The 27,107-nt window shown below is 35.7% G+C and overlaps 1 protein-coding gene across 2 annotated transcripts in view; it reads left to right on the plus strand.

Annotated features, from left to right (window-relative positions):
* Nucleotides 1–27,107, plus strand: part of HPSE2 (heparanase 2 (inactive)) — a 587,685-nt gene that overhangs the window by 53,731 nt on the left and 506,847 nt on the right. For both annotated transcript variants that reach the window (XM_030865297.2, XM_030865300.2), the window contains exon 3: nt 2,080–2,241. In XM_030865297.2, coding sequence (XP_030721157.1) covers nt 2,080–2,241 — 162 coding nt within the window. The remainder of the gene's footprint in view (nt 1–2,079; nt 2,242–27,107) is intronic.

The following is a 27,107-nucleotide window of genomic DNA, read 5'->3' on the forward strand; positions in this document are numbered from 1 at the left end:
GATTAGGATTTCAAAAATACATGACTGACTGTTAATGGTTTATACAAATAGTGCTTTCATGTTACATAACAAGAAACAAAAGATAGGCAGTCTAGCACAAGTATGGTAGCTCAATAATGACGTTAGGGGACTTAAGCTCTTCCCATCTTCCTGTTCACCATCCTTAGTGCATAAGACTTTTGCCCTCTTGCTTCCTGATTCATTGTCACAAAATGGCTACTATAACTTTCTGTTTTAGGCATAAAGAATAGGAAGGACTAAAGGGCTGAAGGAAAAAAAGCTGGTCTTAGTGAAGTTCTGTCTTTTAATTTGGCCAGGGAGGTCCTACTAGTGATGTGTGCCTGCAGCTCATTGGCCAGAAGCATGTTACATGGCCACTCTTTGCTTCAAGGAAAGCTGGGGAATTATATATTTTAGCTCTTCAGTCTCTGTAGTAGAGCAAGGCAAAGGAGAAGGGATTGTGTTTAGGATTTGGGTCAGCTAGTCAACAACGTCTGCTTTCATTGATGGTTGGAAGAATTCAATGATATACTGTATTTAAAAAATTTTACAGAGTGTAACTTAAATAGATGTATACTGTATTCATTATTCCTCTTACCTTCTATTGATGATCTTATAAACTAGAGTGTATTCTTAAATTTATTCTAATTTTTTATTCAAGGCTCAGAAAATCTATGAGATTATTACTTACTTGATTGTTAAATGCATGCGTCTTATTGCCTACATCCTAGAAATTAGTATAAATATGTTTAGGCATAAATATTGCATTATTTCCAACCAGCTCCTCTATTTTTATCTAAGAATGAGTGAGGACCATTCTTACATCTGGCTAATCTTTGTCAACCACACATCCTAATGCTCAGAAGGTAGAAGAAGTTGTCATGGGTTTGTTTTTATATCTGATCTTCTCTTTTAGGGCTCTTTTGATGTGTTTGAAAATCTTTTGCACAGAGTGATGATCAGCCCTGCATGTCACATGCCCTATTTTCTCTTAGGTGTCATTGATATTGCTTAAAGAGCCAAAACTTTCCTATTGGTACCATTGACATGGGCATTAGTTTTTCTTTTCCAAAGCCGTTGGTGTCAGTAGTGGCAGAGCAGTTGTTTTATTTTTAGCACTTTTTTTCCCTAAAATCCTTCAGTTTGTTACGTAAAACTTGAAAGTTTCTAGAGTTGTCATTCTGATAGCTGCTGCTAATATCGTTTGTCCCTATGATAATCAGCTGAGTTATCTTTTAATTTGTAAAAATAAACAAGTTACTTCAGGACATAAAAGGTCCCTGCTTTTGGGCAGCATTCTAGATGAATGTTTGTTTTTGAGAAGGGCTGTTTTCTGGAGAATACATATGCTTTGAGTGGAAATCATACTGAAGTGTGAAAGGCAGCCTATCACTAATAGGAAAATAATTGGGAAAGAGGCAGTTCTCCAAAGTGACTCTAGCCCTACTCTTGCTTTCTTCAGTGACCCACAAAATACTTTTATATACTTTATATATTTAAAGGGCAATTAATGAGTCTGAATATACTCAGAGGTACATGAAAAATAGCAGTAGAAGTCCTAAGCAGCAGCTTAGGCAGAATGGCAGCTTTCATTTGAGCTGAATGGGCTGGGTGGGGGGTAAATTTGAAAACAGGCCAAGTATCCTGAATACACATGCTGGTGCTATCACCCAGTCCTACAGCCTGAAGTAGAGGGAATGACCTTCATAGTCACTAGTATTCAGGCAAGGTCGTATTATTTTTCTCCATGGTAAAATATGTTAAGTAAGGGGACCAGGAGGCACATAAGTCCTGGATGTGAGCTGAGAAGGGGAATGGAGGAGTGAGAATCTTAAATGAGGTCAGAGAAAGCTAAGAAACAGAAATCTCCAGAGAATTTGGAGATGACCAGAGAAACTTGTAGGATGCATCATGAAGTAGGAGACCCTTCAGGTTTATTATTTCTGAATCTCTTCACTTTGATGAAAATGCTGGTAGTTTATAAATTCTGTCATATTGGGTGCAACAGGACTTTGATGTGTATATGGCTTTTGTTTTGTTTTGTTTTTTGCTGCCTGTATTCTTTCTTTCTTTTCTTAGACATTGTTCGAAGTGATGTTGCCTTGGATAAACAGAAAGGCTGCAAGATTGCCCAGCACCCTGATGTTATGCTGGAGCTCCAACGGGAGAAGGCAGCTCAGATGCATCTGGTTCTTCTAAAGGAGCAATTCTCCAATACTTACAGTAATCTCGTATTAACAGGTAAGGCTGTTGGCGTCAGCTGGAATCTTAGAGCACTGTAGATTGATGGTCTCCATCAGTTAGCAACTTGATGCTTGGGAGACACTAAAGTGGGATTCAGATGAGCTGCATCTGTCTGTCTTTTCCCACTTATCCCTTTTAAAATTGTGATGACTCTTATATTCATATAAAATATTTATTACATTTTGCAGATGTATTTTGGCTTGAGGTTATGGGCGGTTCAGCATGTGTGTTCTCAAAAGAGAGGACCAATGAAAACCTAATGAAGCCTTGTAAAAATATGACTTTTTAGATGTGTGCCAATAGATTTGAGAAAATTACTAAATTTGGTGTCTAAGAAACAGCTATTTTCCTCTTTCTGTGTATGCCCTTTCTGTGAACCCAGTGAATATAAAGATGAAATGTAAAAGAGATAATGATCCACAGGCAGAGCTGAGAATGTTCTATATTCTTGGTGGAGTTTGAAAATATCTAGGGAATTTGATTTACTTTTTAAGAACAAAGAGGCTATGAGACTGAGCCATACTCCTTTACATCCTTGGTTCTAGGAGGGAAATGAATATATGTGAGAGCTCAAAGGAGAAACAACTTTTTGCAGGGCTGCTGCGGACTTTGCTGGTAAAGAGCATGTGAGTTGCATGCCTTTGTCAAGCTTTGGAAAAAAATTCTAATAGCACACTCTAATGTGAGAATCATGTAGGACTTGGATGAACTAAGAAGAGCAGTCTGAGTTACCTCCATTTTCTTAAGGGAATGCAAGGCAGATCTGCATTATCTTGATTCAAATAAATTTTAATAAATCAAAGTGTGTGTTTTCCCTTGTTTATGAATATTAAAAAAATAAAAAGATGGAATGCCTGACAGGCTATGAACATCTCACACTTATTTTTGTAAACTCCAAGTTAGGAAAATTTAAAAATTTTTTACAGGCTTCCTGGCATTTCACCAGGTTGCTTCCAGCAACCAGGTTGTTTTGCTTTTGAAAAAGCACAAGTCTCTTCTGACTCTACATCTGTACCTGGTGGAAAACTCAGCAGCATGAGATGAAAGCCAGATTTAAATGTGGCTTTGGAGAGCAGAGAAGAGGATTATAGATTTCATAAGTATAGGCACTATTTTTTGTTCTTTGATAGGTCATTAAGGAAGGAAAACTTAAAAGTGATTTATGGCTAATAAATCCTAAATTGGTTAGTGAAACTGTATTTAAGTTTAGATGTTTGGGAAGAACATATTTTTCTCCAAATTTCTTCAGTCTACCTCAAATGTACAAATAGTAAATGTATATAGTATTTTCCAATTCAGTTATTGGAAATGCAGTATTTTAAGCTATCCTTATTCTAATATTTTTAGGCATACATTAGAGATGTCAGACCCTGTGTTCTTTAATGTGGCATAGAAAGAGCTTAGGGTAATTCTAATCCTAAACTGTGCATCCAGAGTGTGGCTTGAAGGCATATTATCTTTGAAAACACAAGTGCTCTATTGAGTTCAATGGAATCTTTTCTAATTCTCAGTAACATAATCCCTTTGGATGTTTATTCTCAGTTCAAACTGTTGGAATCAACATTGTCAACTTTTACCCTGACAACTTGCTTACTTTCTACTAAACAAACTTACCCTAGAGAAGAGCCTCTTTCCTGCTCTCACTTCTCCCAAGCTGCTTCAAAGAGCCCTCAGGCATTTTCCACATTTTTCACCCAAATGCCTGTTGCAGAGGTGGTACCTTGCTGCAGACAGAGCATTTGGTGTGCCCTGGGTTGTTTACGTGAAAGTTCAAAAGGTTTTGGTGCCAGGTGTTGAGAAGAGATGGAGTCATTTCATTTTAGCAACAATGGTAAAACTATTTTACTATCCTTTAACTAAGTCTTTGATTTTACACAGTGTAGTTTTCTAATTGTTATGAAGTTTAATCCTTGATTTCTTGTATAAATTTTGAGAACATGGTCTCCAGACAGCTAAACATAATATTTAAACATAACTAAACTAACTTCTGTAAATATTTCCCTTTTCGGTGATGAATGTATATTGGTAAGGAGGGTGAGGTTGAAGGGGCAGAGACCTCTCAAATGAAGTGACTTTCTTTACCAACATGTTCAGAACACCTACCCTAGGATTTCTGCTTGGTGATGTTTTACTTATTTTGTATAACTCTGGCATGTTTGAAATGTCTGCCATGAAAGTATGTGGGAACAGGATGAGGAAACTGGGCCTCCAAAATCTCAGAAACAGATCACTTTTTTTTTTTTTTTTTTTTTGCGGTACACGGGCCTTTCACTGTTGTGGCCTCTCCCGTTGCGGAGCACAGGCTCTGGACGCGCAGGCTCCGCAGCATGTGGGATCTTCCCGGACCGGGGCACGAACCCGTGTCCCCTGCATCGGCAGGCGGACTCTCAACCACTGCGCCACCAGGGAAGCCCAGAGATCACTTTTTAATGTCTCTGCTCTCCCCTCAACCCCTCTCCCCAATTATTTACAGAATTTCATGTATATGTGTAGCAGTGTATCATGATTGTTTCCTGTTAGTGGTCAGTTAGTGGTATAGTCTTTATTTTTAAATTGGACAACTAAGTTAACAGTAGAGGAAAAAAATTAATAAAGTGATTGAAATGTCAGTATAGTAAGAAATTAATAAAGTGATGGAAATGGCAGCTGCTTAAAAGCTTATTAAAAATGATGGCTCTTGCCCTTCACCTCACAAGCAAGCCCTCATTCTTAGGTGTTCCATCTTTAGCTGATCTGTCAGCATTGAAGTGAGAGGTATGCCTTCATATTCTGCATTCTAGCTTGTGATCTCTCTTAAACAGCCATCCTTCAGATGAGGGCAAATAATATTCTAGCTTTGAGGATCTTCTGAACATTTAATAAAAGGAAAACAACTCTACAGTTCTAGTGACAACCCAGTTAATGGAAACACGTGGTTCTTATTGTATAATATTTTTTAAAAAATGGATTGTATTTTTGCATAATATTAAACATGTCTTAATATCTTCATGTGAATGATTTACACGGTATTGGAAATAATGTTAGCCTCACCTAATCTGGAGGGTTTTTGAAGTAAACTCTAAGGTTATGTGAAGGTGATGGAGGAATTCCAGGAGAACATCAATGATAGAACTATTTTAAATATGCTGCACTTTTTTACACTGACTCACCAACACATGCATGTAATCTTGTCCTGTAGCTTCTTGAATCTGAGAGTATTAAATGTCACTGTGCATGTTACTCAAGGAGTGATAAATGAAAGGGAGAGTTTGGTAGGTGACTTTAAGAAAGAACAGTGATCATGTCTTCTGTATCTTTGTGCTCTCATGATTTTTAATGTGATAATGCTCTGTAAGTTTGTTGAAAATGTTCTGCTGTGTACACATTGTAAGTTCACTCAAAGACTACTTTTTAAGGGTTAATTTGGACATCTATTAAATAACTTTATAGGTTTGAATTTAGTTATTTGTCTCCCCTCCCCTGGCGAACCCCCCTCTTTTGAGGTATAAATTGAACTTTTGTGGCGGATGCCTGTACTATAATCAAATGAAAAACAGAAAATAAAAAGTTAAAAGCCAGCCTTAAGGGGCAATACACTTTCTAGGATTTTCTTTAGAACATAAACTCCCAGAAGGCAAGGAATATTATATTTGTGCTGCATTCTGCATAGTAATTAGAACATAGTGAATGATCCTGTAATGAAGTCAACTTTTAAAAAATTTGTGTTGTGAAGTCATCTAGTCAACTCTTGTTTCCAGGTAGCCTGAACCGTATAGCCGTTATAAATGGATGGCATTACTCAAGATGCTTTCCAAAATTCCTTTATGAGGACTCTTGTTATGTTATTGTCTGCTACTTATGGTTTTGTACCTCTTCTTTCAGTCATTAGATTCCAAAATATACTGAGATTCTTGTGGTTAGCTTTATTGTATTACTGTGGTAAATGAATTGAGCAAAAGAGGCTCATACTTCCTTGTTGTGGCCAATCTTTCTAACTTCAGTTGAGCAAAGGGCCCAAATAAGTATTCTTTCAGTTCTCAAAGGACTATATCCAGGTCTGTTTAATTATTTGCATTATATTCCATAGTATTGAATGTAACATACTTTATTTTACCATTTCCCTATTAGTGTATATTAATTTCTATGCATATTTACACATTTATTTCTGTAGAAGAGATTTCTGAAAGTGGATGTCTGGGTCAAAAGGTACATATTTTTAAATTTTATGAATTCAGGTTTATTGAGGTGTAATTTACATTATAGTATAAATAAATTTGGACAGGTTAATATATTATAGAGTCATATAGCTGTCATCACCATCAAGATATAGAACATTTCCTTCACCCTAAAAATTCTTTTGTCTCCCTTGGCAGTCACTCTCCTTTCTCAGCCTTAGCTGTGTCTGATCTGATATTTGTCCCTAAATGTCATATCAATGGAAAAATAAAGTAGTTGTGTGTGTTTGATTGTTTTCACTTAGCATGATGTTTTTGAGATTCAGTCATCTTTTTGCATTTATTAGCAGTTCATTTCTTTTTGTTGCTGAGTAATATTTCATGTTAAGAATATCCTACAATTTATTTATCCATGCATCTGTTGATGGACATTTGGTTTATTTCTAGCTTTTGGTGATTATGAATAAAGCCACTGTAGACATTTACTCTCAGATCTTTGTGTTGACATATGTTTTCATTTCTCTTAGGTAGGTACCTAGGAGTGGGATTGCTTGATTTTATGATGCCTGTTTATAAGAAACTGTCAGACTGTTTTCCAAAGTGGCCGTACTATCTGGCATTCCACCAACAGTGTGTATGAGTTCTAGATACTCCATATCCTTGCCAATAATTAGCATTGTCTGTCTTTTAAATTTTAGCTATTTTAGTGGGTATGTAGTAGTAGTATCTTTTGGTTTTAATTTGCAATTTACCTTATGACTAATGATATTGAGTATCTGTTCTTTGCTTATTTGCTATCTATATATCTTCTTTGGTGAAGTGTCTGTTCAAACCTTTTGCCCATTTTAAAAAAATAATGACTTTTGTTTTCTTACTATTGAGTTTTGAGAGTTCTGTATTTATTTTGGGCTACAAGTCCTTTATCTGACATACGATTTGCAAATACATTTTTCCTCTGTGACTTGTCCTTTTATTTTTTAACAGCTTTTTTCAAAGAGCAGAAACTTCTAAATTTGATGAAGTCCAGTTTTGCTTTTATGGTTTGCATTTAAAATTATAATGCATTCTGCCAGATAATTTTCAGAAAAGATTGTAGCAATTCCCATTCCCACTAGCCATGTATGAGAGCAGTTATTTCCTAACATTCTCATTAGTGCTGGGTATTAGTGCTCTTTTCAATCTTTTCCACTTTAACAGGTGAAAAATATTATCTCATTGTTGCCATTTTCTGGCCAGAGCCAGGGCGAGTATATTTTTACATATTTATTGGTGATTTATATTTTCTGTTTTGTGAATTACCTATTCATATCTTTGCCTTTTAAAAAAATTGGGTGTTAATCTGTTTCTTATCAGTTTATAAGTGCTCTCTGAGAGTTAGGAATGTTAATCCTTTGTCCTATGTATTGTAAACCATTTTCTTCCCTGAATGTCATTTATTTTTCAACTCTTTTTAGTTTAGAGCTTTAATCTTTTACTATGACTGGAATTTATGTTTATGTATAGTGTGATGTAAGCATGTAACATTGTTTTCTTCCAAGTAGCTAGCCAGCTTTGCATACACTGTTTTTTTTAAAATAAAACATTCTTTTGCCTCTGAGTTGAAACATCATATATGTTATATATTATACTCCCACATATATTTGTACCTATTTCTGAACTCTACGTTATGTTATTTTTTTATTTGTTATTTCTGTGCCAGTGTTATACTGTTTTCATGTCTGGTAAGGCTTATTAACCTTTGTTTCTCTTTTCTAAGGTTTTTACAGCTGTTCTCATATAATTACTTTTTGAAATAAACTTTCACTTTCTCTAGTTAAAGAAAATTCATTGCTGGATTTTGATTGGAGTTATATTCAATCTGTATTCTAATTTGGGAAGTATTGATATTTTTCTGATGTTAAGTCTTCCACTTACGATGATATAGCTTTTCACTTGCTCAGTTCTTGTTTTATGTTGTTTGATAATGTTTTATAATTTTTCTGTACCTTTCTTGTTAAATATATTCTTTAATATTTTATGCTTTTGTTGATATTGAAAATGAATTTCTTTCTCTTTATAACTTATTTCCAGTATAAAGAGAAACTATTGATCAAAGACAAAGGTAGATTTTTTCTATTTTCTAAATTTTTACCTACTGTTTTCCTTTTATTTTCTAAAAACCTCCCCAAAATATTGAAAAATAGTGGTGATAGCTGCTTTTCACATGATTTTAATGAAAATGACTTCACTATTTCATGTGTATAAGCATCTGAATATTTATCCACTAAAACCAATCCCTTGAAAGTCAAAATATATTTTTTTCAAAATGAGAATGACTTTATTATTATTTATTATTATGACAGAGGAAAGATATTTTGATTAACATTCTTCTAGGCATCGCTCTATCCATACACACACATATACATAAGCCATAAATGTATAGGAAACACATATAATTTTATACAAACCTGTTTTTTTTTTTTAACATCTTTATTGGGGTATAATTGCTTTACAATGGTGTGTTAGTTTCTGCTTTATAACAAAGTGAATCAGTTATACATATACATATGTTCCCATATGTCTTCCCTCTTGCGTCTCCCTCCCTCCCACCCTCCCTATCCCACCCCTCCAGGCGGTCACCAAGCACCGAGCCAATATCCCTGTGCCATGCGGCTGCTTCCCACTAACTATCTACCTAACTACATTTGTTAGTGTGTATATGTCCATGACTCTCTCTCGCCCTTTCACAGCTCACCCTTCCCCCTCCCCATACCCTCAAGTCCGTTCTCCAGTAGGTCTGCGTCTTTATTCCTGTCTTACCCCTAGGTTCTTCATGACATTTTTTTTCTTAAATTCCATATATATGTGTTAGCATACGGTATTTGTCTTTTTCTTTCTGACTTACTTCACTCTGTATGACAGACTCTAGGTGTATCCATCTCATTACAAATAGCTCAATTTCGTTTCTTTTTAAGGCTGAGTAATATTCCATTGTATATATGTGCCACATCTTCTTTATCCATTCATCCGATGATGGGCACTTAGGTTGTTTCCATCTCTGGGCTATTGTAAATAGAGCTGCAATGAACATTTTGGTACACGACTCTTTTTGAATTATGGTTTTCCCAGAGTATATGCCCAGTAGTGGGATTGCTGGGTCATATGGTAGTTCTATTTGTAGTTTTTTAAGGAACTTCCATACTGTTCTCCATAGTGGCTGAACCAATTCACATTCCCACCAGCAGTGCAAGAGTGTTCCCTTTTCTCCACACCCTCTCCAGCATTTATTGTTTCTAGACTTTTTGATGATGGCCATTCTGACTGGTGTGAGATGATATCTCATTGTAGTTTTGATTTGCATTTCTCTAATGATTAATGATGTTGAGCATTCTTTCATGTGTTTGTTGGCAGTCTGTATATCTTCTTTGGAGAAATGTCTGTTTAGGTCTTCTGCCCATTTTTGGATTGTGTTGTTTTGTTTTTTTGTTATTGAGCTGCATGAGCTGCTTGTAAATTTTGGAGATTAATCCTTTGTCAGTTGCTTCATTTGCAAATATTTTCTCCCATTCTGAGGGTTGTCTTTTGGTCTTCTTTATGGTTTCCTTTGCTGTGCAAAAGTTTTGAAGTTTCATTAGGTCCCATTTGTTTACTTTTGTTTTTATTTCCATTACTCTAGGAGGTGGGTCAGAAAGGATCTTGCTGTGATTTATGTCATAGAGTGTTCTGCCTATGTTTTCCTCTAAGAGTTTGATAGTTTCTGGCCTTACATTTAGGTCTTTAATCCATTTTGAGCTTATTTTTGTGTATGGTGTTAGGGAGTGATCTAATCTCATACTTTTACATGTACCTGTCCAGTTTTCCCAGCACCATTTATTGAAGAGGCTGTCCTTTCTCCACTGTACATTCCTGCCACCTTTATCAAAGGATAAGGTGTCCATATGTGCTTGGGTTTATCTCTGCGCTTTCTATCCTGTTCCATTGATCTATCTTTCTGTTTTTGTGCCAGTACCATACTGTCTTGATTACTGTAGCTTTGTAGTATAGTCTGAAGTCAGGGAGCCTGATTCCTCCAGCTCCTTTTTTCGTTCTGAAGATTGCTTTGGCTATTCGGGGTCTTTTGTGTTTCCATACAAATTGTGAAATTTTTTGTTCTAGTTCTGTGAAAAATGCCAGTGGTAGTTTGATAGGGATTGCATTGAATCTGTAGATTGCTTTGGGTAGTAGAGTCATTTTCACAATGTTGATTCTTCCAATCCAAGAACATGGTATATCTCTCCATCGATTTGTATCATCTTTAATTTCTTTCATCAGTGTCTTATAATTTTCTGCATACAGGTCTTTTGTCTCCTTAGGTAGGTTTATTCCTAGATATTTTATTCTTTTTGTTGCAATGGTAAATGGGAGTGTTTTCTTGATTTCACTTTCAGATTTTTCATCCTTAGTATATAGGAATGCCAGAGATTTCTGTGCATTAATTTTGTATCCTGCTACTTTACCAAATTCATTGATTAGCTCTAGTAGTTTTCTGGTAGCATCTTTAGGATTCTCTATGTATAGTATCATGTCATCTGCAAACAGTGACAGCTTTACTTCTTCTTTTCCTATTTGGATTCCTTTTATTTCCTTTTCTTCTCTGATTGCTGTGGCTAAAACTTCCAAAACTATGTTGAATAATAGTGGTGAGAGTGGGCACCTTGTCTTGTTCCTGATCTTAGTGGAAATGCTTTCAGTTTTTCACCATTGAGGATGGTGTCAAACCAGTTTTATACAATACACATGCCTGTTATTTTGTAACATCCTTTTTCTTTCTTTTTTTTTTTTTTTTGGTAACATCCTTTTTCTTAACAATATTTTGTAGACGTCTTTCTATATCAAAGAACATAGGTTCAAAATCTTTTTAATGGCTACATTAGAATTGCATTATTGTATGAATATTTTGTAATTGTTTAACTGATCTTCTATTGATAGAAATTAGGTTTGTCCCTAATTTTTAATGACTATAAATAATGTTGTGATGAACAACATTGCATATCTTTGTGCAATTCCTGTAAGTATGAGTGCTATGTCAAAGGAATAGACATTTAAAATTTTGATGCATTTAGTAAATGGACTTTCAGAAAGGTCATGCCAGTTTATACAGTGTATGAGAGGACTCACTTATCTTGTCTTTTGCTCATGCTGATTATTTTCCGTTCTTTTGTCTGTGTTATTGTAATAGACAGTGATGGATACGGCATTGTTTTAAATACATTTCATTGCTTACTGATTAATGATCAGTAAGGTTAATGATAGGTAAAGGTTAATGATCTTTTTACATTCTTCGCCATTTTTATTTCTTCTGTGAATTGTACATTTCTTTTTCTTTTTTTTTTTTGTGGTACGCGGGCCTCTCACTGTTGTGGCCTCTCCCGTTGCGGAGCACAGGCTCCGGACGCGCAGGCTCAGCGGCCATGGCTCACGGGCCCAGCCGCTCCATGGCATGTGGGATCTTCCCAGACCGGGGCATGAACCCGTGTCCCCTGCATCGGCAGACAGACTCTCAACCACTGCGCCATCAGGGAAGCCCGAATTGTACATTTCTTTAGCCTTTTTTTTTATTGAGTTATTGGTCTCTTTCTTATTCAATAATAAGATCATTTTATGTATTAGGGATAGTAATCTTTTGTCATGTATATTGCCAAAAATGTATTCTTGGGCTTTTTAAATTTGTCTTTGTTGTATTAATAGTTTAGTTGTTAAATATCGTATATTAATAAACGTATGTGGAACCTAGGAAAATGGTATAGATGAACCGGTTTGCAGGGCAGAAGGTGAGACACAGATTTAGAGAACAAATGTATGGACACCAAGGGGGAAAAGCCACGGGGTGGGGGTGGGGATAGTGGTATGATGAATTGGGCGATTGGGATTGACAGGTATGCACTGATGTGTATAAAACTGATGACTAATAAGAACCTGCTGTATAAAAAAATAAATAAAATTCAAAAAAAAAACTAATACTAAACTTTCTTTGGGTTTTTTATATGGAAATATGTTAATATTAATGTTTCAGACATTACATGAAATTCCTAAAAATCAAAAAAAGAATAGTTTAGTTGTTTCTCCATTTTGTTTTTCTTTTTTCTCTTTCCCTCCCTCTGTGCTTATCCTGCCAGGCTAGCAGTTTGGAGATTGTCTCTGTCCTGCCCTTGGTGTTACTATTCTAGAACCAGGTATTATAGCGGTGTTTGATTCTGCTCTGTGATGGTATTTGGGATGTTGTACATCTAGTTCCTGGGCCACAAGGCCTGCCTGAGTCCTAGGTGTCCTGTAATCCCTCTCACTCCTTCTTTCTGCGACTTCCTATCAACTGCTGCCTCTGGCCCTCGGCCAGCAGTGCCTTTTATTTTTTCCCCCCCATTTAGTGAATCTGGCTTTAGTCTTCCATCTCTCCCAGGGCACCTTTTTATCTGCATTCTCTGTAAGTAGTTAAACTACTGGCTGCTACTGTGACAGTGATGAGGTTGGCAGGTTTGGAACATGGTGGTCCCTTGGTGCAGAAATGTGCAAGTGGTTAGGCAGCTTTTAATTCCACCTACTGTATTGATTCAACATGTGAGTTTTGGAATCAAACAGTCTGAGTTTGATTCTAGAACAGCCACTTATCAGCTCCCTTATCTCAGGAAATTTTTTTCATCTTCTCTTTAGCTTTAATTTCCTCAGGCGATTGTTTACATACTTCAGAGAATTGTCTGAGGGTTAAATGAGGTTTTGTACATAATTCCTTAGCGCAGTGCCTGAAACACAGTAAGTATTCAATATATGTTAGATTTTATTATTGTGATTAATCTTACTATGCTTTCAAATGCAAATGTTACTCTTGGGTAGCTTAGTTGCTTTTCTTGTACTGAAATCTCTCTGCTTTAAGACCTCAACTGACACAGGGTGGTAAGATAAAACCAATCAGAAACAATTAAAATTTTTTTAAAATATCTTTATTGGAGTATAATTGCTTTACAATGGTGTGTTAGTTTCTGCTTTATAACAAAGTGAATCAGCTATACATATACATATATCCCCATATCTCTTCCCTCTTGTGTCTCCCTCCCTCCCACCCTCCCTATCCCACCCCTCTAGGTGGTCACAAGCACGGAGGTGAACTCCCTGTGCTAATTTTGAACTCTGCTGTTAGCTTGTGGTAGTTTCATGATAAATCTCCCAACCACTCTGAACCTTAGATTTCGTAGTTATCTAAGATGTGTGTAAGAATTAGTAAAATAAAGCATGAGTCACTAAGTTGCCTGGAAGATAATGGTCTGAAAATGTGTCATGTGTGGGAAGCATTGTTCAGAATTTTTTGGTCAAGCATTTTGAGTTCCTTGAAGGCATGATATTAACTAGATGAATATTAGTTGGTATTAGAATTATTCCTGAATACCCTAAAATGAAGATGTTAAGGTGAGCAGCACGTAAATTAGATGATACTTTACATATTTAGAATGAGCCCAATGCTATTAGCAAAACAGTGAAACGTCTGCATAAAAGTCAGTGGCCATACACAAATGCGTAGTCATGAGGTTATATAGCACATGACTAGCAGTTCCCCTTTTCTCCAACTTTTGGTTTTAAGTACAAAGATATTTACTCTGTTACTTGTAAGTCCTCTTATGAACCATCATATAAGTGAAATTTTCTTCAAACTCAGTTCTTATTATTATGTTCAGCAGACATAAAATTACATTTCAGTAAACATGATCAGAAAAAAGATAACATGGGAGAAAAGGATATAATTGCAAAAACTTCATTTTGTACATTAAAATCATTGTATTGGCAATAGTATAGAGAATCACTAAAGAATATAGTTTTTTTAAAAATAGTGGTCATGTTCTGCTTCTCTCAAAATTAAACTTGGGAGCATTGATTGATTTGTTTCAAGTTGATGGAATCTTTGTCTTTATGAATCACAGAATGAACTTCCTTGTTTTCACGAGTCTTTGTGTTAGGAGTCTTGGGGAGATGGTGATTACTTCTTGCTTTTCACCCATACTCTGCAGAAGATGACATTGGAAGGAGTCCTTTGAATTTATTTATACTTTCGCTTTCTTATTTTCCACTATGAGAAGCAGTTTGTCATAAGTTCCTTCAGTTAGGTTGATGACATATCAAAACAGAATTGAATAAAAGCAATTTTTTGGACAGTGAATTAAGTGCAGACAACTCTCTGCAAGTCTGGTTGAATCCAACAGTGGATTTTAGAGTATTTAGCTAAGTGATATTTAAGGTCCAGGTGGGTATGGGAGAGGATGTATAGGCACTCCAGGAGATGTGCAAGGAAATCCATTGAGTGGAGGAGTTTTGCTGATTATTAATTAAACAGTCATCTTGTCAGAAGATTATTATAATCTTACAAGATGTCCAAAAAAATGCCTGAATTATCAAGAAGACTATTTGAAAATTGAAGTTGCATGTTATTTTTAACAATGTATCTTATTGAAAGTTTATATAATGGCCAGACATTATTATTAATACTATTTTAAAAATAGGAGCAAAAAGGTTTTGAACCATTATAAACAATAAACACAATTTAAAAATATTGCTGAGTAGTTTAAAACTTCTATTTTGACCTCTGTTTTATAATGTAACTAAAATATTACTGCAGTAGGTGCATATGTAATATATGTATGTATTACATATATGTAATTTTATGTTATTATACATATGAGTTATGATAAAAATATTTTACCGATATGCAATAAAAAAATTTAGGGACCAGAAACCTATGAAGTCCTTGGTTCCTCACAGCAGCGTAGGAGAGTAGATATGATCAGGAACTTTAGGGTTCAACAGACCGAGGTTTTGATCCTACACTTACCGTGTACTAGTTGTGTGAACTTGGGCAAACTACTTAGTTTCATTCCCATTTGTAAAATAGAGAAAATATTATCTTACATGGTTTGTGAGGACTAGATTAACTAATGTTATGAAGGGCTTAATAGAAAGCCATACACTTAATGAATGTTAGCTATTTTTGTTGTTATTATTTTAATTATTATTATTAATAAAGAGATTGTCCTTTTGGCAATCTTCCATAAATAAACTCATGTCTCAGGTACTATCACAATGCAAAGTGAGAAAGAACTAAGTAGATTCCAAAAGAGGTAAGTCCTTAATTTCATGATTATTGTCAGAAGTAAAGTTTTCCATGCATCTATTTTGCGTGTGTGTGTGTGTGTGTAAGGGTCTAGTTTTTGGAGGAAGTAGAGAGTTTATTGCAGAGATTATAGGGGCAAGAGCACACAAACACACTTGCCCACTTGCCACACTTCTTCCGCAGAGCAACTCTTGTCTCTGTCAGGGTTCTGAAGAGGAGATATGCAACCATTCTATAATTTCTTTAGTCTTTGGACCATTTCCTTTGAATGTATAGCTGAATCATTTTGCTGTACAACTGAAACTAACATAACATTGTAAATCAACTATAGTCCAATATAAAACAAAAATTAAAACAAAGAATTAAATAATTTATAGGTAAGTAATATAATTTCATTTTTTACACTAAGTTTAGAGATACTACATGTAGGCACCTGCAGATATCATTTAGAATTAAAATTGTTGAGCAACTTGGAGGATCTCAATTTTTCTTCATTCTTGTTCTTTTTCCTTATCGCTTTCTTTTGTTTGTGTGAGGGTATACATCAGGGCCTCACCCTCTGCTTTCTCCCTTCAAGTTTTTATCCACCCTTATGGCTTGAACTGTCAGTAGAGGTGGGTCCTGATTTTGTGGGCTCTGTAGGTTATAGAATTTTATTTTCCCCCCTTTAAGACAAAGGCTACAACATTATAAACTCAAAATTACACACAAAAATTTATATGGAAAGGCAAGAGACCCAGAATAGCCAACACAATACTGAGTAAGAACAAAGTTGGAGGACAGATACAACCTAGCTTCAAGACTTGATATAAAGCTACAGTAATCAAGATAATGTAGTGTTGGTGAAAGAATTGACAAATTAGGTAATGGGATAGAATAGAGAGTGCAGAAATAGACCCATACAAATGTCAGTTGTTGAGAAACAAGGAAAGGCAATTCAATGGAGAACGGTTGGTCTTTTCAACATATTGTGCTGGGACAACTGGACCCTTCACCTTTCACAAAAGTTAACTCAATGAATCATAGACTTAAATGTAAAATGCTAAACTATGAAACTTCTAGAAGATAACATAGAAGAAAATCTAGGTGACCTTGGGTTTGGTGATGAGTTTTCAGATATAATATCAAAAGCATGATCCATGAAATAAAAAATTGAAAAGTTGTAATTCATTAAAATTGAAATCTTCTGCCCTTTGAAAGACACTGTTAAGAGAATGACTATGTTGCTTCAGAAATACTCTGAATTCTTTTTTTTCAACTTTTTTTTTCTTTTTCAATAAAAAAAAATCCTGATTGGAGTATAGTTGCTTTACAATACTGTGTTAGTTTCTTCTGTACAGCACAGTGAATCAGCAATATGTATACATATATCCCCTCTTTTTTGGATTTCCTTCCCATTTAGGTCACCACAGAGCATTGAGTAGAGTTCCCTGTGCTATATAGTAGGTTCTCATTAATTATCTATTTTATACATAGTATCAATAGTGTATATATGTCAATCCCAATCTCCCAATTCATCCCACCCCCCACTTAACCCTTGGTATCCATATGTTTGTTTTCCACGTCTGTGTCTCTGTTTCTGCTTTGTAAATAAGATCGTCTCTAATTTTTTCAGATTCCACATATATGCATTAATATATGATATTTGTTTTTCTCTTTCTGACTTACTTCATTCTGTATGACAGCCTCTAGGTCCATCCACATCTCTACAAATGACCCACTTTTGTTCCTTTTTATGGCTGAGGAATATTCCACTGTTTATATGTACCACATCTTTATCCATTCCTCTGTCGATGGACATTTAGGTTGCTTCCATGATCTGGCTATTGTAAATAGTGCTGCAGTGAATACTGGAGTGCATGTATCTTTTTGAATTATGGTTTTCTCTGGGTATATGCCCAGTAGTGGGATTGCTGGGTCATATGGTGGTTCTATTTGTAGTTTTTTAAGGAACCTCCATACAGTTCTCCATAGTGGCTGTATCAATTTACATTCCTACCAACAGTGCAAGAGGGTTCCCTTTTCTCTACACCCTCTCCAGCATTTGTTGTTTGTAGATTTTCTGATGATGCCCATTCTAACCAGTGTGAGGTGATACCTCATTGTAGTTTTGATTTGCATTTCTCTAATAATTAGTGATGTTGAGCAACTTTTCATGTGCCTGTTGACAAACTCCATGTCTTCTTTGGAGAAATGTCTATTTAGGTCTTCTGTCCATTTTTTGATTGGGTTGTTTGTTTTTTTAACATTGAGCTGGATGAGTTGTTTACATATTTTGGAGATTAGTCCTTTGTCTATTGATTTGTTTGCAAATATTTTCTCCCATTCTGAAGGTTGTCTTTTCGTCTTGCTTATAGTTTCCTTTGCTGTGCAAAAGCTTTTAAGTTTCATTAGGTCCAGTTTGTTTATTTTTGTTTCCATTACTCTAGGAGGTGGGTCAAAAAAGATTTTGCTGTGATTTTGTCAAAGAGTGTTCTTCCTATGTTTTCCTCTAAGAGTTTTATAGTGTCTGGTCTTACATTTAGGTCTTTAATCTATTTTGAGTTTATTTATTTATTTATTTTTTATTTTTTGCGGTATGTGGGCCTCTCACTGTTGTGGCCTCTCCCATTGCGGAGCACAGGGTCTGGACACGCAGGCCCAGCGGCCATGGCTTACGGGCCTAGCCGCTCCGCGGCATGTGGGATCTTCCTGGACCGGGGCACGAACCCGCGTCCCCTGCATCGGCAGGCGGACTCTCAAGCACTGGGCCACCAGGGAAGCCCTGAGTTTATTTTTATGTATGGTGTTAGGGAGTGTTCTAATTTCATTCTTTTACATGTAGCTGTCCAGTTTTCCCAGCACCACTTACTGAAGAGACTGTCTTTTCTCCATTGTATATCCTTGCCTCCTTTGTCATAGATTAGTTGACCATAGGTGCGTGGGTTTATCTTTGGGCTTTCTATCCTGTTACATTGATCTATATTTCTGTTTATGTGCCAGTACCATATTGTCTTGATTACTGTAGCTTTGTAGTATAGTCTGAAGTCCAGGTGTCTGATTCCTTCAGCTCTGTTTTTTCCCCTCAAGATTGTTTTGGCTATTCAGGGTCCTTTATGTCTCCATACACATTTTAAGATTTTTTGTTCTGGTTCTGTAAAAAAATGCCACTGGTAATTTGATACGGCTTGCATTGAACCTGTAGTGTACTTTGGCTAGTGTAGTCCTTTTCACAATATTGATTCTTCCAGTCCAAGTACATGGTATATCTCTTCGTCTGTTTGTGTAATCTTTGATTTCTTTCATCAGTGTCTTATAGTTTTCTGAGTACAGGTTTTTACCTCCTTAGGTAGGTTTATTCCTAGGTATTTTATTGTTTTTGTTGCAATAGTGAATGGGATTGTTTCCTTAATTTCCCTTTCTGATATTTTATTGTTAGTGTATAGGAATGCAAGGGATTTCTTTGCATTAATTTTGTATCCTGCAGCTTCACCAAATTCATTGATTAGCTCTAGTAGCTTTCTGGAGTCATCTTTTAGATTATCTATGTATAGTATCATGTCATCTGCAAACAGTGACAGTTTTACTTCTTCTCTTCCAATTTGGATTCCTTTTATTTCTTTTTCTTCTCTGAGTGCTGTGGCTAGGACTTCCAAAACTATGTTGAATAATAGTGGTGAGAGTAGACATCCTTTTGTTGTTCCTGATCTTAGAGGAAATGCTTTCAGTTTTTCACCACTGAGAATGATGTTTGCTGTGGGTTTGTCATATATGGACTTTATTATGTTGAGGTAGTGTCCCTCTATGCCCACTTGCTGGAGAGTTTTTATCATAAATGGGTGTTGAATTTTGTCAAAAGATTTTTCTGCATCTATTGAGATGACCATATGGTTTTTATTCTTCTGTTTGTTAATATGGTATATCAAATTGATTGATTTGCCTAGATTGAAGAATGCTTTCATCCCTGGGATAAATCCCACTTGATCATGGTATATGAACCTTTTAATGTGTTGTTGGATTCTGTTTGCTAGTATTTTGTTGAGGATTTTGCATCTATAGTCATCAGTGATATTCATCTGTAATTTTCTTTTTTTGTAGTATCTTTGGTTTTGGTATCGGGGTGATGGTAGCTTCATAAAATGAGTTTGGGAGTTTTCCTTCCTCTGCAGTTTTTTGGAAGAGTTTGAGAAGGATAGGTGTTAGCTCTTCCCTAAATGTTTGATAGAATTCACCTGTGAAGCCGTCTGGTCCTGGACCTTTGTTTGTTGGAAGATTTTTAATCATAGTTTCAGTTTCGTTACTGTGATTGGTCTGTTCATAATTTCTATTTCTTCCTTGTCAGTCTTGGAAGGTTATATACCTTTCTAAGAATTTTTCCATTTCTTCCAGGTTGTCCATTTTATTGGTATAGAATTGCCTGTGGTAGTCTCTTATGATGCATTGTATTTCTGCAGTGTCCATGGTAACGTCTCCTTTTTCATTTCTAATTTTACTGATTTGAGTCCTCTCCCTCTTTTTCTTGATGAGTCTGGCTAAAGGTTTATCAATTTTGTTTATCTTCTCAAAGAACCAGATTTTAGTTTTATTGATCTTTGCTATTGTTTTCTTTGTTTATATTTCTTTTATTTCTGCTCTGATCTTTATGATTTCTTTCCTTCTACTAACTTTGGGTTTTGTTTGTTCTTCTGTCTCTAGTTCCTTTAGATGTAAGGTTAGATTGTTTATTTGAGATTTTTCTTGTTTCTTGAGGTAAGATTACATTGCCATAAACTTCCCTCCTAGAACTGCTTTTGCTGAATCCCAGAGGTTTTGGATCATCGTGTTTTTGTTTTCTTTTGTCTGTAGGTATTTTTTGATTTCCTTTTTGATTTCTTCAGTGATCTCTTGGTTAGTTAGTAATGTATTGTTTAGCCTCCATGTGTTTGTGTGTTTTACATTTTTTTCTCTGTAATTTATTTCTAATCTCATAGTGTTGTGGTTGGAAAAGATGCTTGATTTCAATTTTCTTAAATTTACCAAGGCTTGATTTGTGACCCAAGATGTGATCTATCCTGGAGAATATTCCTTAGGCCCTTGAGAAGAAAGTGTAATCTGCTGTTTTTGGATGGAATGTCCTGTAAATATCACTTCAATCTGTCTGGTCTGTTGTGTCATTTAAAGCTTGTGTTTCCTTATTAATTTTCTGTCTGGATGATCTGTCCATTGGTGTAAGTGAGGTGTTAAAGTCCCCCACTATTATTGTGTTACTGTCAATTTCCTCTTTCATAGCTGTTAGCATTTGCCTTATGTATTGAGGTGCTCCTATGTTGGGCGTATATATATTTATAATAGTTATATGTTCTTCTTGGATTGATCCCGTTATCATTGTGTAGTGTCCTTCTGTGTCTCTTGTAACATTCTTCTTTTTAAAGTCTATTTTATCTAAAATGAGTACTGCTACTCCAGCTTTCTTTTGATTTCCATTTGCATGGAGTATCTTTTTCCCTCCCCTCATTTTCAGTCTGTATGTGTCCCTAGGTCTGAAATGGGTCTCTTGTAGACAGCATATATATGGGTCTTGTTTTTGTATCCATTCAGCGATCCTGTGTCTTTTGGCTGGAGCATTTAATCCATTCACGTTTAAGGTAATTATTGATATGTATGTTCCTATTACCATTTTCTTAATTATTTTGGGTTTGTTTTTGTAGGTCCTTTTCTTCTCTTGTGTTTCCCACTTAGAGAAGTTCCTTTAGTATTTGTTGTAGAGCTGGTTTGCTGGTGCTGAATTCTCTTAACTTTTCCTTTTCTGTAAAGCTTTTGATTTCTCTGTCAAATCTGAATGAGATCTTTGCCGGGTAGAGTAATCTTAGTTGTAAGTTCTTCCCTTTCATCCCTTTAAATATATTGTGCCACTCCTTTCTGGCTTGTAGACTTTCTGCTGAGAAATCAGCTGTTAACCTTACGGGAGTTCCCGTGTATGTTATTTTTTGTTTTTCCCTTGTTGCTTTTAATAATTTTTCTTTGTCTTTAATTTTTGTCCATTTGATTACTATGTGTCTCGTTGTGTTTCTCCTTGGGTTTCTCCTGCCTGGGACTCTCTGTGCTTCCTATTTCTTTTCCCATGTTAGGGAAATTTTCAACTATAATCTGTTCTAATATTTTCTTGGGTCCTTTCCCTCTCTCTTCTCCTTCTGGGACCCCTATAATTCTAATGTTGATGAATTTAATGTTGTCCCAGAGGTCTCTTAAGTTGTCTTCATTTCTTTTCATTCTTTTTTCTTTATTCTGTTCTGTGGCAGTGTATTCCACCATTCTGTCTTCCGGGTCACGTATCCATTCTTCTGCCTCAGTTATTCTGCTATTGATTACTTCTGGTGTATTTTTCATTTCAGTTATTGTATTGTTCATCTCTGTTTGTTTGTTCTGTAATTCTTCTAGGTGTTTGTTCTTTAATTCTTCTAGGTCTTTGTTAAACATTTCTTGGGTCTTCTCGATCTTTGCCTCCATTCTTTGTCCAAGGTTCAGGATCATCTTCACTACCATTATTCTGAATTCTTTTTCTGGAAAGTTGTGTATCTCCACTTCATTTACTTGTTTTTCTAGGGTTTTATCTTTTCCTTCATCTGGTACATAGTCCTCTGTCTTTTGATTTTGTCTGTCTTTCTGTGTATGTGGTTTATGTTCCACGGGCTTCAGGATTGTAGTTCTTCTTGCTTCTGCTGTCTGCCCTCTCATGGATGAGGCTGTCTAAGAGGCTTGTTCAAGGTTCCTGATGGGAGGACTGGTGGTGGGTAGAGCTGGGTGTTGCTGTGGTGGGCAGAGCTCAGTAGAAGTTTAACCTGCTTGTCTGCTGATGGGTGGGGCTGAGTTCCCTCTCTGTTGGTTGTTTGGCCTGAGGTGACCCAGTACTGGAGCCTAGAGGCTCTTTGCTGGGGCTAATGGTGGACTCTGGGAAGGCTCAGGCCAAGGAGTACTTCGCAGAACTTTTGCTGCCAGTGTCCTTATCCCCATGGTGAGCCACAGCCACCCCCCGCCTCTGCAGGAGACCCTCCAACACTAGCAGGTAGGTCTGGTTCAGTCTCCTATGGGGTCACTGCTCCTTCACTTGGGTCCTGATGCACATACTGCTTTGTGTGTGCCCTCCAAGAGTGGAGTCTCTGTTTCCCCCAGTCTTGTCAAAGTCCTGAAATCAAATCCCGTTAGCCTTCAAAGTCTGATTCTCTGGCAATTCCTCCTTCTGTTGCCAGACCCCCAGGTTGGGAAGCCTGACGTGGGGCTCAGAGCCTTCACTCCAGTGGGTGGACTTTTGTGGTATAAGTGTTCTCCTGTTTATGAGTCACCCACCCAGCGGTTATGAGATTTTATTTTACTGTGATTGCACCCCTCCTACCGTCTTATTGCAGCTTCTCCTTTATCTTTGGATGTGGGGTATCTTTTTTGGTGAGTTCCAGTGTCTTCCTGTCGATGATTGTTCAGCAGTTAGTTGTGATTCTGGTGCTCTCACAAGAGGAAGTGAGTGCACGTCCTTCTACTCTGCCATCTTCTCAGGAAATTTTTAGAAGACATCCACTTTACAACACATAATAGTAACTGTTTTTCGCCTCCCCACTGCCCTGCCAAGGGGAGAGGGCAGGTGGGCGGACTGGCAGCGCTGTGTGCTCTGAATTTTTCTAATATTGCCATAATCACCAAATGCCTCTTAAAAGGTAATATAGGCTTTGTTTGCTCTGTAGGGATTCAGGTGCTATATAAGTTCTTTAATCAAAGAAGGATAACTTTCTTTCCTATAGGAAAGAAAAACATTTTATTCAAGTTTCTACAATTTATGAAAAAACACAAGTACTGGAAAATATTTCAATGTCCCCAGTATGGATTGTCCCCGAAGGCAAAAGTTTGATCAGTTAGCCCAGAAGTGATACAGTAGGAAGTGTGTAAAATCTAGACTATGTAGAAGGATGAATTAACAAAGTAGAAGGGGACCACATATTAAGGGCATTCTTAGTTTTAACAAGAAAGTTATTTAGCAAGGCTGGACCTTAGTTTTTCATTTGTAAAATAGGCAACAAAATATTACCTACTCCACAGGATTGTTGTGAGGAGTAAATAAGTAAAACACTTAGAAAAGTGCCTGACACATATTAAGTACTCAATAAATTTTAGTATTATTCAAATTTAGTATTATTTTCATACTAAAATAATATACTAGTGTGCTGGATAAAAGAACAATCAAATTTTAAAATTACATACTATTTGTATAATTATTCAGTGGAGTGTTCTGCAGCTGTTAAATTCATGGGCTTGTTTTTTATGAAAAGAAAAAATACTTATGGTATGATACTAAGAAAAAAAGCACCATATACAAAACCAACTGTTGAATGATCTCAACTTTGCTTTAAAAAGGAATGTATATAATTTTGTGAAGATTTCAAGAAGATAAATAAAAAATACTGTGTATATCTGAGTCGTACATTATGGGTGATTTTAAATTTCTTCTTTATGTTTTTGCTTATGGACTTCACTCATCCATTAAGAAAATATTGCACCATAAGACAAAACCACATTATGTTATATACAAGAAAAGTATTTTAAAATGTGATTCAGAAAGATTGAAAATAAAAGCATGCAAAAAGTATACTAGGATGTCCACAGAAAAACTTGTACACAAATATTCACTAGTCATAATAGTTAAAAAGTAGAAACCAAAATGTCCATCACATGAGGAATAGATAAACAAAATGTGGTATATCCATACAATGTAATATTGACAATTAAAAAAATGTATCATGAACTTTGAAAACATCATGCTAAGCTAGTAACAAATGACCACATTGTTGTCTGAGCCCCTATATAGGAAACGTACAGAATAGACAAATCAACAGAGATTAAAAAGTAGATCAGTGGCTACCTAGGGCTGGAGGCTTTGGAGAAAATGGGGAGTAACTGCTCATGAGTACAGAGCAGTACTTTTTGGGGTGAAGAAAATGTTCTAAATTCGAATGTGGTGATGATTGCATAATTCTGTCAATAAACTAGAAAACCATTGAACTGTATAATTTAAATAGGTGAATTTTATGGTATGTGAATTATATCTCAATAAAGCTGCTTAATACTAGGAAAATAACAAGAAAAAATTAGGAGACACAATAAAGTAGCATGAAAAAGGAATGTTACGCTAAAATTTATTAAATGAGACAAAACAAACGTTATCATTCTAATAGATACAAAATGCAGTGACAGTTGTGAATGTCTATGTACCAAATAACCCAAAACAGTTTTCCTAAAGCAGAAATTTAAAAGACAAGAGATTTAAGAGATAAAAGGAAAATAATCAGAACATTAGCATTCATGACCACCTTTCAGTTCAACATAGATCACATAGACACCAAAAATATGTGTGGATATAGAAATGTGTATGTATATGTATACACATACACTTTTACTTTGAAATAGAGAATATATCATCTTTTGAAGTGCCCCAATGAACATTCTCTGAACTTGATTATAAAATGTTCACAAAGAAAATCTCAGAATAGTCCCTAAAGAATAAATAGTATATAATGCAATAAACTAGAAATTAACAAGAACAACAAAACCCTGCCCCAATGTGGAAATTTTAAAAAAACAAAACAAAACCCAAGAAATCTCTTTTAAACAATTTCTCAATCAAGCAGAAAATGCGACCAAGCTAAAATTATAAGATTTCCAGAAAACAATGATAATGAAAATACTAGATGTCAGAAACTATGGGATATAGCTAAAGCAGTGCTTGTAGGAAAATTTGGACCCTTAATTATCTCAGTAAAGAAAGAATGAAAATCAATGTACTAAATACTTAAAAAATTCAAGAAAAGAAAAATATATCTATACACATTAATAATAGTATGTATTTGCATAAAGAAATTAAAAAAACAAAACATAAGAAACAAATAAAAGTGATTAGAGATGGACACAGGCAGGGGCATGGGATGAATAAAAATTGAGAGGGAAACTTTATATGTCATTTATGATGTTTTGTGTCTTAAACTATGTGAATGCATGATTTATTCAGAAGTTTAAGGAAATTTAAAAAGTTTGTGTTATTAGTCTTTTTTATTTCAGGAAAATATTTTTATGTAAAAACTCTAAGACAACTATGATGAATAGCTAGTTAATAGATCTGAGAGAGGAATTCTTGAGAGGTGGAAAGGGCTGTACTTTTTAAGAAACATCCTTTTTGGGACTTAACCTGGTGGCACAGTGGATAGGAATCCGCCTTCTAATGCAGGGGACGCAGGTTTGATCCCTGGTCTGGGAAGATCCCACAGGAGCAACTAAGCCCGTGTGCCACAACTACTGAGCCTGCGCTCTAGTGCCCGCAAGCCACAACTACTGAAGCCTGCTTGCCGCAGTACAGATTGGAACTTCTAATGTTTACCATATAGTAAATTCTATGGGATGTTTTAGGTGTTGAGTCAGGGGGAGAAGGTTGCATGGTTAAGCTGATTTGGGAAATACTGAGTTAAAACCATTTTCCACTGAAGGACTTGTCAGAGCCTTCAATGTGCTTATATGCATATGAATTTCAATGAAGGGATATTGATTATGGTTTTCCCTAAACTTATTTAACCAGTAACCCTTTCTCTACCCTCTTCCTTCCCACTTCCTCTACATGTCTTGAGACTTGGATGATCTGAAGAATGTACTTTCAAAAATACCATCTAAAAGTATTTGTTTGGGAACTTCAGGATTCTTAGCATTTGAAGCTCATGCATGTAACAAAGATGAGAGCAACTTTTGAGTTAAATTAAAGAGCCTCTAAAAGGAAAGCTCATAGTGAATTAAAAACCCGTAGTGAATTTTGTTTTAAGTTAATGAACAAAGTAACATTTCCTTTATTGAAAGCGAATATGATAAAAGGACCAGAAAAAAAGTTGATATGGCAGAACTGTGACATCAAGAACATTTGAATTCGGGGACATAGTAATGACATTCACGCCCCCATAAAAAGGTAAATTAAAAACATCTGGGGCAGAGGACTATACTGGCAGAACTATCAGGAAACATCACAATAGGGAATGGAGCACAGAATACCAAATGGAACATGTGTAGGAGACTTTGTGCCCTTCCTTTTTAAATTTTAAATTAGAGCAACTCCACTTTATAAGGAAACAGAGAATTGGGCCCAAATTATAAGCAAGTAGTGGTTGCAACTTTAAAGAATTTTGTTATTTATTGATTGACAAAATAATCATGGAGTCGGGGGTTTACTTTTTGCTCTGCAGGTACCAGCGAAGTGATTCTGGACTTCGTAAATAACGAAGGTAAATAACGTAATGTTATTTACCGTTATTTCACAAGGTTGAGGGTCAGTGAAGTAGTGAATGTGATTCTCTGTGCTACATAGTAGGAGCTTATTAAATTTAATTGTAACTCTGTGTCTCCTTGAGTACATAAAAGTAGGTTAGGGTATTTTAAAACTTCTATTTCATTTTCTAATTTTATGGGATATTACAGGAAGTTGCTAAGGACTAATAGTTTAAACGGAACAGTTTTGTCACTGATAGACATGTTGGTCAGTAGATAACATCTCTGAAGGATTATTACCATCAAAAGAAGAAAATATAGTTTTGGTTTTTTAATCCCTAGTTAAAGTAAGATCCAGG

This window comes from Globicephala melas, chromosome 16 (genome assembly GCF_963455315.2).
Source record: "Globicephala melas chromosome 16, mGloMel1.2, whole genome shotgun sequence".
Lineage (NCBI taxonomy): Eukaryota > Metazoa > Chordata > Mammalia > Artiodactyla > Delphinidae > Globicephala > Globicephala melas.